A 14,622-nucleotide genomic window follows, 5' to 3' on the forward strand; every position below is an offset into this window, starting at 1 on the left:
ATCTTTTTCATTCCCTGACAGGCCCCATCATTCTTGGCTTCCTGGTTGTGACTTTTGTTTTGCTAAGCTCTGTGCAAAGCTACTATTCCTCCCCAGCACAGCAAGTGCCCCAGAACCCAGCTTTGGAGGCCTTCCTGGCTCAGTTCAGCCAGCTGAAGGATGCATTTCCAGGCCAGAGTGCTTTTCTGTGGCAGAGAGGACAGAAGTTTCTCCAGAAGCACCTCAATGCTTCGCACCCCACCGAGCCGGCCACCATCATCTTCACAGCAGCTCGAGAGGGGAGGGAGACCCTGAAGTGCCTCAGCCATCGCGTTGCCGATGCCTACACCTCTTCCCAGAAAGTCGCTGCCATTCAGATCGACGGCGCTGGGAGGGCCTCGCAGGACAGCGACACGGTCAAGCTGCTGGTGGACATGGAGCTGAGCTCTGGATTCGAGGACGGCAGGAAGGCCGCCGTGGTGCACCGCTTCGAGTCCCTTCCCGCAGGCTCCACCTTGATCTTCTACAAGTACTGTGACCACGAGAACGCGGCCTTCAAAGACGTGGCCCTGGTGCTGACCGTTCTCCTGGAGGAGGACACACTGGAAGCAAGTGTGGGCCCAAGGGAAACCGAAGAAAAAGTGCGAGATCTGCTCTGGGCCCGGTTTACCAACTCGAACATGCCCAGCTCCTTCAACCACATGGACTCAGACAAGCTGAGCGGGCTGTGGAGCCGCATCTCCCACCTGGTGCTGCCCGTGCAGCCCGTGCCGGGCATCGAGGCGCAGGGCTGCCCGCTGTAGGCGAGGCTGCGGAGGGCCCTTTGGAGCCTTCCACTTCTGTGGCAGGAGACTGATGAATGTGAGCAAACCTCCCGAGGTGCACGAGTGAGCTTTGCTTAGGAAAAAAAAAATCATTTATTTTTTTCCTTTGGTAAAAATGTTTCTAATCTAAGCTTGACAAAGCCAAACGCTGACCTGACTTTTCTTCCTTGCTTTTCAAGCAAATCAGGTTTCAAATATAGCGTGGTATGTATAACTGAGGATGTTTGAAATCTAAAAATAGAGCAGCAGAATTATTGCACAGGAAAATAATCTCAGATCACTACAGAGTGATTTTTTGGACTCAAGTAATTATAGCCATGAAGCAATGATAATTTAAAAAAATGTTTTCTATATGTTAAGTATTTTTAAAAACTCATTTTAGTAGCTTAGTTGTGGGAATACATTTATACTGATTAGCACTTTTGAATAGTACGAAGAAAGGAAATTGGTGTCCAAATACCTGCCGACTACACCTAACTAAGCACGGAGTAAGGCACTGTACTTTTCTTCCGTAATGAGCTGAGGTCAAAGCAGCTGTACTCAAGAAATGTTCTCAAAAATCAGAAACAATGGGGGAATTGTTTATGATCATTGGGAATGAAGAAATTGTAATTGGCTGTATCTTGACCTCAGCTCTTTTGAATTATTTAGGGCAGTGATTTGCACACTGTGTCTGCTGCGCCCTCACCCTCTTTGTGCCAGAGCTGGTCTGCATTGCCTGTCTCACCAGGACTCGTCACGCGATGTAATCGGATTAGAGTTCCCCTGATTGAGTGAGGAAACATCTGAGAAGATAGGAAATGCGTAGAAAGAAATGAATGTATGAAAATTCATGAGTAGGAAGAGGACACAATATAGGCTTATTGTATAGATACGCTTTTTATGAAAGTTAAAGACCTATAGATGGACAATAGAATGTTTAAAGTAGCATTTGCTAACCTATTTCTGATGCTTTGGTTAATTTCTGTTATCATTTCTGTCTCCCCTGAATGGAACTTTACAGTTGTCTAGGATGAAAGTGTGAGTGTCCTTTAAGAAGAAAAGATTTTAATAACCAATTGAATATTAGATTTTATGTAAGTACATTAGCATCACTTGACAATACTGCTTGTTAAGTGATGCTAATGATGGAACGTTATATAATGCACCTCATTTCTTTATCTGCTAGTTAGAAGTCCCATTAGATTAACAGAGAAATGCAAGAGATGTATACATAGTGAGAGGAAGCAAAAATGGTAAATAGTTTCTAAGAGGTTCTAATGGCCAGTATTAATTATTGGACCATGGTTTGTGATTGTAAGAATGACTGAGACAGTGTTTATGGAGACAGTAGTGTTTTGTTTTGCATTTCAGAACTCTAGTAAATGACCTTGACCTAATGAAGGGTCTCTCCCATGCCATGGCAGTCCTAGGAACTGCTCAGGGACTACTTCAGCTACTCCTGGAATGTCTCGACTAGGTCATGGCCTCTGCTGCAGAGCAGGGAAGCCATGTGGTTGATGGATGGAGTTCCGGAAACAGCAGGAAGATTTAGTATGTTTACTGACACCTAGAGAGCGAGCATAGAGATGTAGGGGAAGAATGTATTTGAAAATATCTGTCGCAGAAAAAATGGATAAATCTATTCCAACCAAAGTCTTACTTGTTCTTAGTTGAGGTAGAGGCATACCTAAAGGAACTATTTTCATTTGGGACTTTATGGAGGAATCTTCCAACAGAGTTGAGGAAAGACCTGCCTGAATAAAAAGTTAAAGTATAGTAAATATACTATCAGTCCAATATACACGCAGAGGAAATGAAAGAAAAATCTATATACCATATTCGAATTTTTTTCTGTATTTCTAGAGCTCAGATGCTAGCATTACATCACACAGAAACCGACAGTGCCTTCGAACTGGGCTGCCGCAGACCTACAAGGAACCAGTGCGAAGTGTGCGTGTCCAGTAAGTCAGGGACTCGGATCAGAGCTGAAACAAACATTCCTGTTTCTCCACTCAGTTGAATATGGTTTTTCATCATTTCCTTTCGATATAATTTAGAAAAGGAAATTTCCAAAAGTCATAACTTTTTTTTTGCTGTTTAGCCTTTGTTAAAAAACACTTTTCCTTACGTGTATAAGTGCAATCAGTTGGAACAGCTGTCCGTTTTCTGTCTACTATTTCAAAAATCATTTTAAAAAGAAGCAGTATAAGCTCTGGGTCTTTAAAAAGTGATTATTTTTAAAGCATAAAAACTTTATATTTTTAAACAATACATTTTAATATCTAATAGAGTCTTAGGTTAATTTCTACTCAATTGTTTCTATTTTTTACATTTTTTTCAACTTTCCAAATTTTCTTGTGTGTGTCTTTTAGTTCATCTTTCATTACTATAAGAGATATTCTGCTTACTTGCCTTGGAACAATGACTTGTGGGCACACGACATCATACATGATACCCAAACATTGCCGTTTAATTGTCACCACAGAACAAATCTCATTACATTACATATGATCATAAATCACTTTTTGATTGATACCCAAGTTCTAGAAGCAACTGGTGGAATCAGAAATTGTCTCTGGACTTGAGTTTTTGCCCCTCTGGGATAGTCCTGAGGATTGGCAGAGAAGTTCCAGGGAATTCCTATCACTAGAGGTAGTAATGACACTGTTTCTGTGTTTTAAATCAACAAAAATCACTCAACTGTGTTTCATTTGAAAGCCTGCAAGTTTACATGGTGAGGTCGGCATGCTGCCACCGCGACCCCGGCTGAGGGCACAGCTGAACAGTGCTGGCTGCTGAGGTGGTTTTGACCCTCTCACAGTTTACAGCTGTTCGATGTGTATTTCTGTCTGTTAAAGACAGGCTGCGTGAGCACTGACAAAAAATAGCAAACACATGCAGCATGTGAAAGTGGTCATTCGGCAACGTGACCTTCACCGGGACTGCAGTGGCATCTCTCTGACCGATTTTTGTGCGGCATATACGGGTGTGTAGCACTTCAAAACCTAATGTTAATAGAAAATATAATCATTATGCCTTATTAGGGTTATCATTTAGTGGGAATTAAGCTTATATCCATGCAGCTTATTTATACAGAAGGACTTTTCAAATAGCAACATGAAAATTTAACATTTGAAAATAAAGCAATTATAAAAGTAAATCAGTTAAAGTGCTCATTATAGCATTTTATAAAAGCAGTTTTTAATCTGCTTTTCATGTTGAATATGTAGTTAAATATGAGTATTCATTTTAATCTTTTGTTTACCAATCTGAGCATAATATATTTCATGTTAAAATTTGTTGAAAAGTCATAGTGGTTTTGTTTTTTTCTGTCTTTTCAAAATTAAAGTACCTTGGGCACTGTATATCACTGTTCATATTTGTCTTTATATATGTATTTTGAATATTATTGATTACAAATCCCTTTATCATAATCTAAGGAAATAAAAATGATTATTTTAAAATATTTCTAAAAGTGTCCATGAGATTATGAAATACTGAGCCTTGAGAGTCACATATTTGTGAATAATAATATATTTACAGAAAGGGTGTCAGCAATTCTGGAGAGAATGAAAGAGACCCATGTAAAGCAGTTCTCCGATGACTGTAATATACGCCTTATTCCTCTTTACAGTTCAGGTGTTACACTGTGCTCAAAATTTGCCTCAGCAAGACTGAGACTGGGCTATAGAAACTCACTTCTAACTAACAAACTGCCCTGTCACACTGTGGTGTTGCTTCTCTCCCTGTTTTATATATATATATTAAACTAAGAAAGAGCACTAGCCTTAAAAAGATGGCCTGAGAACACAACCAGTGTCCCCTGATCTGCAAATAATCTGTAAAGAAGAATAATTCAGTCTCCAGTGCCCTCCTTTCCAGTAGTACCTGCAGTATGTGTTTCAGCTTGTTTTATGTCTTTAAGAATTCCAGGATTCTGCCCACCGGTGTGGTCTGGGGTTGAGCGTCGACCCTGCACCAAGAGGTCGCCGGCTCGATTCCCAGTTGGGGCACGTGCCCAGGTTGTGGGCCCGATCCCCAGTGCGGGGCACGTAGGAGACGGCCAGTTGATGTTCTCTCATCGATGTTTCTCTCTCTCCCTTCCTCTCTCTGAAACCAATAAAGGGAAAAGAGAATCCCAAGATGGCTCCTGTGCTGGGCAATGATCTCCCACTGTTCCTCACTGGGGCTCACAAACTGAATTTGCCCTTGGCTGCGAGTACTTACCTGAATGGAAAAGAACATTCTGGACTTGGGAAGCAGCAGGCTCAGCGACATCTCAGTAGGGCAGAGCTGCAAGGTGTCAGGCTGCAGAGGTCGCAGCCTTCCTTCCCCCACGCCCACAGTAGGCCCGGCCTCGTCCACCCAAGCTCCGGGCAGCTGCTCCCACTCAGGGCCCCGGCCTCGTCCACACAAGCTCCGGGCAGCTGCTCCCACTCAGGGCCTCGGCCTCACCCACACAAACTCCAGGCAGCTGCTCCCACTCAGGGCCCCGGCCTCACCCACACAAGCTCCGGGCAGCTGTGGGCCCCATCCTCACCCACACAAGCTCTGGGCAGCTGCTCCCCGTTGGTCAGATGACACGAGGTGTAACCCTATTCGCCATCCCTGTCATCAAAGAAAGCAGCAGCACGTTGACTTTCAAACACAGCTGCACTGTGGTTTTTTCTGCTTAACAAACAAACGGGCTTTCCCCGGGCCCCTGTCAAGGTTCCTGGCACCCCCGGCATTCCTAGCTGTGACTGTGTTGCATTTGCTGCTTGCGGATGTTGAAGAATGTGCCTTACTCAAATCGGTTGTCTGGTTTTACAAAAATCTATCTCCGTAATTTTTCTCAGTTGACTGATTCTTGATTATATTTCCAAATATAGCAATTGTATAGAGGTGGGCATGTGGTCACCAGTGGTGGGAAAGGAAACTGCTCTCATTTGGCAAATTCAAGAGCCAGAGAACGCTGAGCGGGTCAGGGGGCCGATGCTGCGCCCACAATCTCCTGTCCCATTGAGCACCGTGGGAGAGGCGGGTCGTTAGGTGCAGCCTCGGGAGTGCTCCCACCTGGGGTGTGCGCTAGGCGATGTGTTCAGGTGTGTGCTGGGAGTGGGGGGTCCAGACAGGGCAACAATTATCTTAGAGCAGAAGCACCTGAATACCCATCTTGGCCCCTTCCCCCCCTTTCCTGGCTTTCTGCCCCCACTATTCTGCACTCAACTGAAAACAACAATCTGTCAACATAGTTCGTAGAATAGTTTTCTACCAAATCTGAATTCATCTTGAAAACCTGATTTTTTTTTTTATAGAAAAACAGGAAATCCCAGGAGTTTGCTTATCTTAAAATATGAGCTTTAGTGAAACGGGCTAAAGTCCAAGGATAAGATAGATGAGCCTGAGGATGAAGAACAGGATTTTCCCAACACTCATTCCGGGCACCCAGCTCGGTTTGAAGACTGGCTGGCTGCAGTGTGTGGAGCACTGTGCTGGGGGCTGGACTGGGGTGGAACCACCCTCCTCCGACAGCCTGTCCACCCAGGACAGTAAGGGACTCGCCAAATACCAGTGCTCCAACCTAGACCACCACAAAGAGGTAGAAAGATGATGCTCTGGTTATTCAGAAAAGGGAGCAGTCACTTCTGGGGGTAGCCAAGGGGTAAATCATCGGATCAGGGAAACAGTTTGAAGAACACGTAAAATTTGGGCTGGTGAAGATTGGTGTGTGGGGACTGGGTTGTAATTGAGAAGTCATCCCAGGTGGGAAGAACAGGATCAGGAAAATTCCCGTTTTGTTTTTTTGGCAGGGGGACCCTTTCTGGACACCTGATACACATGCCTTTACATTGCAACCCAGTGGGTTCACAGACCTCATGTGCGTTCAAACATCAGTTTGATTGAAGTCCCGGTGCAGAATCTGGGGTGCAACTGGTTGGCTCTTCTTCCCCCTTCCCTCCGCCGTCCCTCGCTGTGGCCAGTGCTCCGACTGTGGCAGCCTGGGGACGGTGAGCGCACAGTGGAGCGGGCCCGTGCAGTGAGGTCCGCTGCAGGATGGCTCCTGGGGCTGCCCGCGTGGACAGCTTTTGCCTGGAGACGCTTGAGTGTCTGCCCCAGGCCTCGGCCATCCATCCCATCGACTGGCACAGCCTAGGACCTGGGTGTGCTGACAGCCAGGGAGGAGGAGGCCTGGCTTCCGAGCGTCCACCCCACCACGGGGTCTCGGCCCAGAGAGCCTTGCATCTCCCAGCTGGTTCATTCTCTCCACTGTCCAAATCCTCTTCCTTTTCATCTTACAACCTGCCGCCTGCCCAGGCCTCTCCTCCCCTTTCCCTCAGAAGAGGCTGCAAAGCTACATTCCAACCCTGTTATCTCTGGGGCTTCCTCGAAGCCAGTTTTGATTTGAGATGGTTCATCATAGACGAAGAGATGGTCCCTCGTCACCCTGCGTCCCTACAGGTGAGCCCCCTCCTGGCAGGACCGGCAGGACAGCCTCCCTTAAAACTTTGTTTCAACACAAACTTAAAACAGCTGTCAGAAGTAATCCAAACATACATGGTTACAAAGTTTCTGTTTGGGGTGATGAAAAAGCACTGGAAACAGTGGTGATGGTTACACAACATGGTGAATATAATTAACACCAACTCGAAATGGTTAAAATTGTAAATGTTATATTATATATATTTGACCACAACAACAAATTTTTTTTTTTAAATGTATACAATGAACCTATGTTGGCTGACACCGTCTTTCTCTCTGGGCTTCTGCCTTGTGGGGAGAAACTTGCTCCACACTTGTGTCCAGAAGACCCTCCGCTCGCGGAGAGTCCTCCCAGAGGCCCCGGGCGGCCGTGTCCCGGCCTCCTCGCTGGAAGGATCCCCAGGTGGCAGCATGTGGAGGGAGCGTGACAAGCGGTCCCCTCTCAGGCAGCAGCCTCTCGTCCAGTTAAGGATCAGAGCAGAGGCCCCCGCAGGTGCCCCCAGGGGCCCCGCTCACAGGGACACGAGTACCGCGTGTGACCATCTGGAATGCGCTCTCTATCCTCGGGCACAGTTTTAGTATTATTTAACTCAGAAAGATATCTTTCTGAAGTGTAGAGTCACAAACGTCAAAATAATGTAACAAGGCAGACACTGAAAAGCTTTGTTTCTGCCGTGTCATGGACTGCCCACTTCCTCCCAAGAGAAACCATTTTTATTGTTTTTGTTTTTTTTATCCTCACCTGAGACATTTTTCCATTTTTTGTTCAGATAGAGTAGGAGGGAGAGAGAGAGAAACATTGACATGAAAGGGACACATCGAGTGGCTGCCACCGCATGACCCAACCAGGGCCGGGGACAAACTGCAACCGAGGCACGTGCCCTTAGTGGGAACCGAACCCGGGTCTCTCTGGACCGCAGGCCGACGCTCTAACCGCTGAGCCAAACTGGCCAGGGCCATTTTTATTGTTTTTTTATGTATCCTTCCAAAATCGATCTCAGGCACATTTTATATTACCATTTTCCCCTCTTAATTAAAACTCTCCATTCTTAATTTTTCTCTTTGGGTTCTTCCTCATTCATTGTCTCCTGTTGGTGACTCCTCGGGTAGGGTCCTGGGGGCTGGGTGGGCGGGAAGGAGGCAAAGAGGGAAGGGTGAGGGGCTGGTGAGACCCTCAGGAGGCAGGGGCCTGGGGTCCGGAGTCTGCTGATCACTCTGCATCTCCTTTATGTTTGGAGAAAGAATTCAGAGGATGTTGCCAGGAGGGTCAGGCCTCTGCTTTAATTTTAGGATGTTTTTAGACCCAGAACACATCCTCTCCAGGGAGTGGTCCTTCATCAGGAGTACGGATGTAATTCTCAGTGGGTAGGAAACCTCTGGCCAAGGCAAAACCCAACCCAGGAGGATGCATTGGCAGGGGGATGGGCTGGCCTGAGCCAGGGCCGGCTTGTACCTGCAGGCCGCCACTGGAGCCCTGTGCTCCTGGGGATCAGAGGCCTGTGGCAGGGCCCAGAGGAGCCTTGTGATCCTCTGTGGAGACCTGGAGGGAAGGCGATCTCAGGGGCGCAGTGTGCGGCAGCCAGCAAACCTCCGGGCGTTGGCTCCTGTGAAGACCCAGACTGTCCTGCCCTCTGAGCGGAGCAGGTCTGGGAGCCGGGGGTCTGGGAGAGAGCTGCGTCCTCTTCCCTCTCACTCTGGGCTATGCTGGGATTCCTTGCTGCTGGTGCTGGTGCTGGTGCTGGTGTGTGTGTGTGTGTGTGTGGTGTGTGTGTGTGTGTGTGTGGTGGGGGGTAGAACCGGGTGAGGGGTGGGATGGTTGATGGCAGGAGAGACAGGACGTGTGGGAGCCAAGTGCTTCCCTTGAGGCCTGGGCAAACCCTCCCCCAGGGACCTTGGAAAAGGACTCCCTGGGGAAGCAGCTCACCTGGGACTGGGGGGCAGTCTTCCGGAGACGGGGGTGCTGACTGCACAGCCCAGCTGTAGGCAGGGCTCTGGGTGGGCCTGAGGTGGGGAGAGCGCGTCCCTCTCTCCCGCTGGGGCAGCCGCTCCTGGGCACACGCAGACCCCCGTGCCCCCTCCCTGCCCCCTCTTGAAGACTCCCTGTTGCCCACAAAGCTGTTCCTGGTTCTCTGGCCCTCACCCCACACCGCTCCCGCTTTTGCAGTCTCTGCCAGGGTCAGAGCTGAGGATCTGGTCCCCAAAGTCTCTTCTCTCCCCTCCCTTCCCAGCACGCAGGAGCTGGTCATGTGACACTCTGGGTCTCCTCAGACCCGGGATCGAACCCAGAGCTACAGGTGGGGACACCAGGGGCCTGGGCAGTAGGGAGGGAGGGGCAGGGAGAGGGCTGATGCCTGGGTTGCTCCCCGGTGAGGTGACCCACCTGGGGGCAGCAGCTACTCTGCAAACCTCCTTTCCCACAAACGACACGTCCCCCTGGATGGGAGCTCCCACCGAGGCAATGGGGCTAGTGTGGGGGCACAGCAGGCGACCTGGTGGGAGGGGAGCGGGGGCTGCAGAGGACTTGCTGGGTGATGAAAGGGAGTATTCACTCCTACACCCGTGCCCAGCTGCCCCGGCCCAGGGGAAGAACGAGGACCCCGTGGAACTTCTATTTCAAACTCCTCATTTATTGACATTCACTTGGTTGTGACTCCCAGTTATCAAAGGCGCAGGAGAAGAAATACGGCAGGAGCAGGGAAGTGGCCAGTGGAGAGAGGGTGGCGGGAGGACAGGGTGTTCCCAGCCTCTCCTCTTCCTTTGGGGTGCAGTTTGGACAGTGCCCAGAGAGTGGCCCATCGGTAAAGGGTGCAGTCAGCGGAGCAGGGCGAGCTTCCTCCTGCACAGGGGAGGCCCTGGCGGCCACCGGGAGGCGGGCAAACGGGCGCCTGTGCCCTGAGCAGGTCAGGGCTGTGCATGGGACAGCCGGCGCCCACCCTCTCTCCAACGCCCCCAGACCAGTGTTCCTTTGTGGGCTGCCAGGACTGAGGCTGGGAGAGCTAAGGAGACAGGACGGCACGAGATGCTTTTCACTCGGGGGCCCTAATAGATCAGGGGTAAGAAGCAGGTGACTGCTGAGCAGGTGGTTTCAGTTTCTGCAAAGGCAAGAGGTGCAGTGACACTGTTATTTGGGGGGTGGGGGAGGGATTGATTGGCTGTGGAATTCCAGGACAGCAAGGCACTGGGGCTGGTCATCAGGCAGGGCTGCCAGGCCCAGCAACTCATGCCAGCGGGTGCGCTTGCCCCAGTCAGGGCTGGCGGTGGTGTGGGGTACGTTGAAGCTGCTGCCCTAAGCTGGCCCCTCTGGACTCGGAGGCAGGTCTCAGTATTCCCCCCCAGCGCCGCCTCCTGGTGTAAGAGGAATGTTACCATTTGAGGTCACTCCTGGGAGAGTCGGACAGATGTGTGCTTTTCACAGACAATCCAGCCCGCTTTGCCTGCTAATCCTGTGTCTGCCTTTCATCCTCAGCACGTGTCCGTCCCTGCACCCAGGGCCAGGCAGTGGGCAAGAGCTCCGGCCCCTGCCAAGACCGGGGCCAGAGAGCGTGGCGGCTGGCAGAACTTTCCTGGCCTCGTGAGCAGAAACTTGTCTCAGAGAAGATAAGTGACTGGTCCTGGAGCTAACGAGCGAGCAGTGTGGCCGTACGGGGTCCTCTGGTCTTTGGCCCCGTGAGCCTTAATCACACACTGACATGCAGGGTGAGCCTGCCCGGCGGTGAAAGGTGTGGTGAATTCTCTTCCCCTCCTGCCCTGGCTGCGGCAACCTTTCTCAAATGCAAAGTACATGATCTCACTTATCCGTGGACTCTAACGAACAAAATAAACGGACAAACCAAACAGATCCAGAAGCAGGGCAGCAGGGAACAGACGGACAGATCTCAGAGGTCAGGGGGCGGAGGGCGGGAAGAGATGAACCAAAGAACTTACGTGCATAGACACAGACAGTAGTGCCCAGGAGGCATGGGAGGGGGGCGGGAGCAGGGTGGAGGGATCAGTGGGGAAAAGTGGGAGACATCAGTAATACTTTCAACAGTAAAGATAAATTTAAAAAAAGATGTCAGTGAAGGGGCAGCTCCTTCCCTGCCCCACCCTCTGCAGCATTCAGTGACTCAAAGAGTGAAGGGCCATGGCTGGGACATCAGTGGGAAGTGGGGTTGGACTTGGGGATAGGGGGTGTCAGCAATGAGTAGGCCCTCACCTGAAGACTGGGGGCGGGGCAGAGGGAGGGATCCAACTGCTAAGTCAGATCCCTCCGGTCCTCAGGCGTGGGAGCCTCCGACCCTCGTGGGATGAATGGTCTGGCTCTATTGTCGTGGCTGAATGCCAGACTGGAACACTCCAGAGGGGCTCACGTGGCGGCAGCAGCCCACAGGAGACTCCTCAGCCTCTTCCTGCACCAGCCCTCGTGGCTGTGGGGATTGGTCTCCTTAATCACCTTTTGCCCATGCTGTCTGGGGGTCAGATTTTTCTTTCTAGTTACTACCTCCGAGACCTTCCCACTCTGCAGCTCCTGAAGGCAGCAAGGCCTGTGTGCTGGTGGTGACAGGTGTGCGCACACACCTGAGAATGCAGGTGCCCTCACGGGACTGTGCCCACGCACACTGCTGGGTGTGGGGGACCACGGCCCAGAGACTGTCAGCAGGACCGCACTCGCTCAGCTGCTCAAACTCTAGTAACAAAATTTGAAAGAGATTCTCAGCTAGGTGGCTGGTTCCGAAGCAAAGAAAGGGTCTGGGGGGAGAAAGGTGAGACCGTCACTGTTTGGTGCATCCTCCGCAATAATCTTATGCCTTTAAAGCCCGCTCAGCGTGGTCCACAAGGAAGGGGCGGGGCAGACACAGCTGTGATGTGGTCAGGGATCAGCATCTGTATTTGAGCAGCTACGGGCTCTGCGGTCTCTATGACAACCAAAAATACAAAACTAGATTGTGCCCTGGGTTCTGGATCCGTTTTAGAAGTCCTGACGCTGTCCCTTTAGCACAGTCCTCTTCCTTCTCAAATTCTGCGGTCTGAGCTGTCCCCTGGCCCCCTCCCTATGTCCCTGTTCTTTTCACCGCCCCCACCAAGGACTCTGGAGGCCTCCAGACCTTTGCATAGCTTTCCCCCTTCTCACAGTCTGGCAAAAGGGCAGGTGGGGGTGGGAGCCGGAGTGAGGGAAGTGAGGGGCTTGAGCTGGCCGGAGGAATGTCCCAACAGCGGAACCAGCAAAGCTGCCAACTCAACCCGTCGGGCCCCACTTCCGGGCCAGGGGCCGGCCACGCGCTGGTTCTCAATGCACCTGTCGGCTTCGATCCTGGCAAGCCTTCCGCCGTGGGACAAGAAAAGCCGAGGAAACGGAGACAGTCCTTGTGGGGTGTTCGAGGGGCCAGCCAGGGCCCCAGGGCTCCTGATGGAGCAACAGTGTTGGGGTGCAGGGGCCTGGGGGTGAGGGGGCTACACGTCTGTACTAATAGCCCTTGGGTTGGTGAAGGCCTCGCGCCCAGAGCCTGGCCACGTCACCGGGTAACTCTGGGGTGCTGCCAACTGGAGGGGCGGGGGTCCCCCCTCCTTGTAGTAGGTGGGAGCGAAGGAGAGCCTCTCGCCTCCGCCCCCATTGGGCACCATGTCGGCCGTCCGTATGTAAAACGGGGAGCTGTATGGAGAGCAGGTGGCGCAGTGGCTGGCTGCCACCCCGCAAGGCTGGCCGCAGGGCTCACTGGTGAGAGGCGCCAGGCTGCCCCTGCCCTCCAGGGCTTGGGAGCTGCAGGCATTGCAGGGGGGGCGTCCGGGGGCTGTGGGCAGGTCATGATCCTCCTCTTCCTCACCTGCATCCTCCTCGCCACTCTTCCTGCAGCAGTAGTACTGGGGGGAGAGTGCGGAGGGCCCCCTTTGAGAGGCTTGGCATCCGTGCCTGCCCCCCACCGCTGATCAGACCCAGCACCGGAGGCCGGGCTGCACAAGCACAGATTCCCAGCCCCGCAACGTCCCTTTCCTTCCCTCCTTCGCTGTGTATTAACTCCGGCGTGGTCGGGAGAGGCGGGGACATGCAGTCACTGAGGACAGGGCTGGGGGCACTGGGAGCAGCTGTCAGCGTCTCCTCAGAATGGTGCCCTTCCCACCTCCCGAATCTCAGCCGTGCGGGAGACACCACACAGTGAGCTCTCTGGGGGCCCGAAGTGTGGGGGTGCAGAGCTCCCTTCTGATGGCCCCCAACTCCCAGCCCCCTGGACTTCCCACAGTCCGTGGGCCCCGTAACGGGGGAGTGGTCTGCGGTGGCTGCTGGCGGCCGGACTGACCTGGAGCCGGCAGTAGCACAGGACGGCGATGATGGAGAGGAGGATGACCGCAGCTAGGATTCCGCCAGTGATCACGACTGTTCCCGCTGTCATCCGCCCGGCGCCCCATCCACCTCTGCGAAGAGATGCGTGGGCAGGTGAGGGCGGCGAGCTGCCACGCTGGGCACAGGCACGGGCAGGGGCAGGGAGCCTCCCGGCACTCTGCACAGCTGAAGGCAGGCAGGGCCGGGCACTGGGACACCAGGGGTTCTGCCGATGGGGTGGCTGTGGCCGGGCCAGCCTCACACGGGCTCACAGCGGAGGGAGGATGGCGAGGAGGCAGAATACGAACTGACGGCCGAATTCTGCTTCTTTCTACCCAGTTTCCATCTCCTTTAATTCTCCTCCCCTCACCCGTCCCTCTCCGCACACCCTGCTTAAACTGTACCCCTCTCCCCATCCGTGGCTCCAAGAAAAAGAGCTGTTTACAGAGGACTGTCTGTTGAGGCAGTGCCCTCAGCACCTCCTAGTTATCTCAGTTCATCCTCAACAGAACCCTGGGGCTAGTTCTGAATTAGCCCCATTTCACACATGCTGAGTGGGGCTTTGATTGATTGGGCTGAGATCCCACCCAGCCTGGTTCACCCCAATGGCCATACTGCCTTCTGGGGTACAAACACCTGGTCTCTGAGCCCTTGACCCGGGTGGAGGGGACAGGGTCTGAATCTCAAAAGTTCTCCCTAATTCTGCCCTGGCTCAAACACACCCTTTTGCGGGCGTCTCTTCTCTCTTTCCAGCTCTGGTGGAAAACAAGGGTCGGGTGAGCCCAGAGGAAGCAGGCAGAGAGCACTCTGGCTCCGGAGGCGGTAGGAGGCTGGGAGACGGGTCCTGCCTAACGGGGCTCCCAGGACAGAGGCTGGCTGTGGACGCGAGGCTGTCTGGCCTCCGGCAGACTCCCCTGGCAGGACTCTGAGTGGGATTTCTGAGCGTCCCAGGCTCATGGGGACCAAGAACGACGTGCCAACAGAGCAGGACAGTGGGAGAAGTCTTGGCATCTCGAGGATGGAAGAATGACCATGAGCACTTACGTTCATAAGGGAATGGTGACCTGCAAGACAACAAAG

General features: G+C 52.3%; 2 protein-coding genes across 5 annotated transcripts in view; one reads left to right on the top strand and one right to left on the bottom strand.

The window, feature by feature from the left end:
- Positions 1-4,054, top strand: part of LOC118637257 (torsin-1A-interacting protein 2-like) — a 30,523-nt gene extending 26,469 nt beyond the window's left edge. For all 4 annotated transcript variants that reach the window (XM_036272515.1, XM_036272518.1, XM_036272516.1 and 1 more), the window contains one exon: positions 22-4,054. In XM_036272515.1, coding sequence (XP_036128408.1) covers positions 22-782 — 761 coding nt within the window. In that variant the 3' untranslated portion in view covers positions 783-4,054. The remainder of the gene's footprint in view (positions 1-21) is intronic.
- Positions 4,055-12,677: 8,623 nt separating this feature from the next.
- FAM163A (family with sequence similarity 163 member A) lies at positions 12,678-13,630 on the bottom strand. Its single transcript, XM_036273695.1, has 2 exons — positions 13,520-13,630; positions 12,678-13,085 (listed from the first exon to the last, which is right to left on the bottom strand). The coding sequence occupies exons 1-2, from the start codon at positions 13,610-13,612 to the stop codon at positions 12,678-12,680; spliced, it is 501 nt and encodes a 166-aa protein (XP_036129588.1). The 5' UTR covers positions 13,613-13,630.
- Positions 13,631-14,622: the final 992 nt, after the last annotated feature.

Source organism: Molossus molossus, unplaced genomic scaffold, assembly GCF_014108415.1.
Source record: "Molossus molossus isolate mMolMol1 unplaced genomic scaffold, mMolMol1.p scaffold_m16_p_20, whole genome shotgun sequence".
NCBI lineage: Eukaryota > Metazoa > Chordata > Mammalia > Chiroptera > Molossidae > Molossus > Molossus molossus.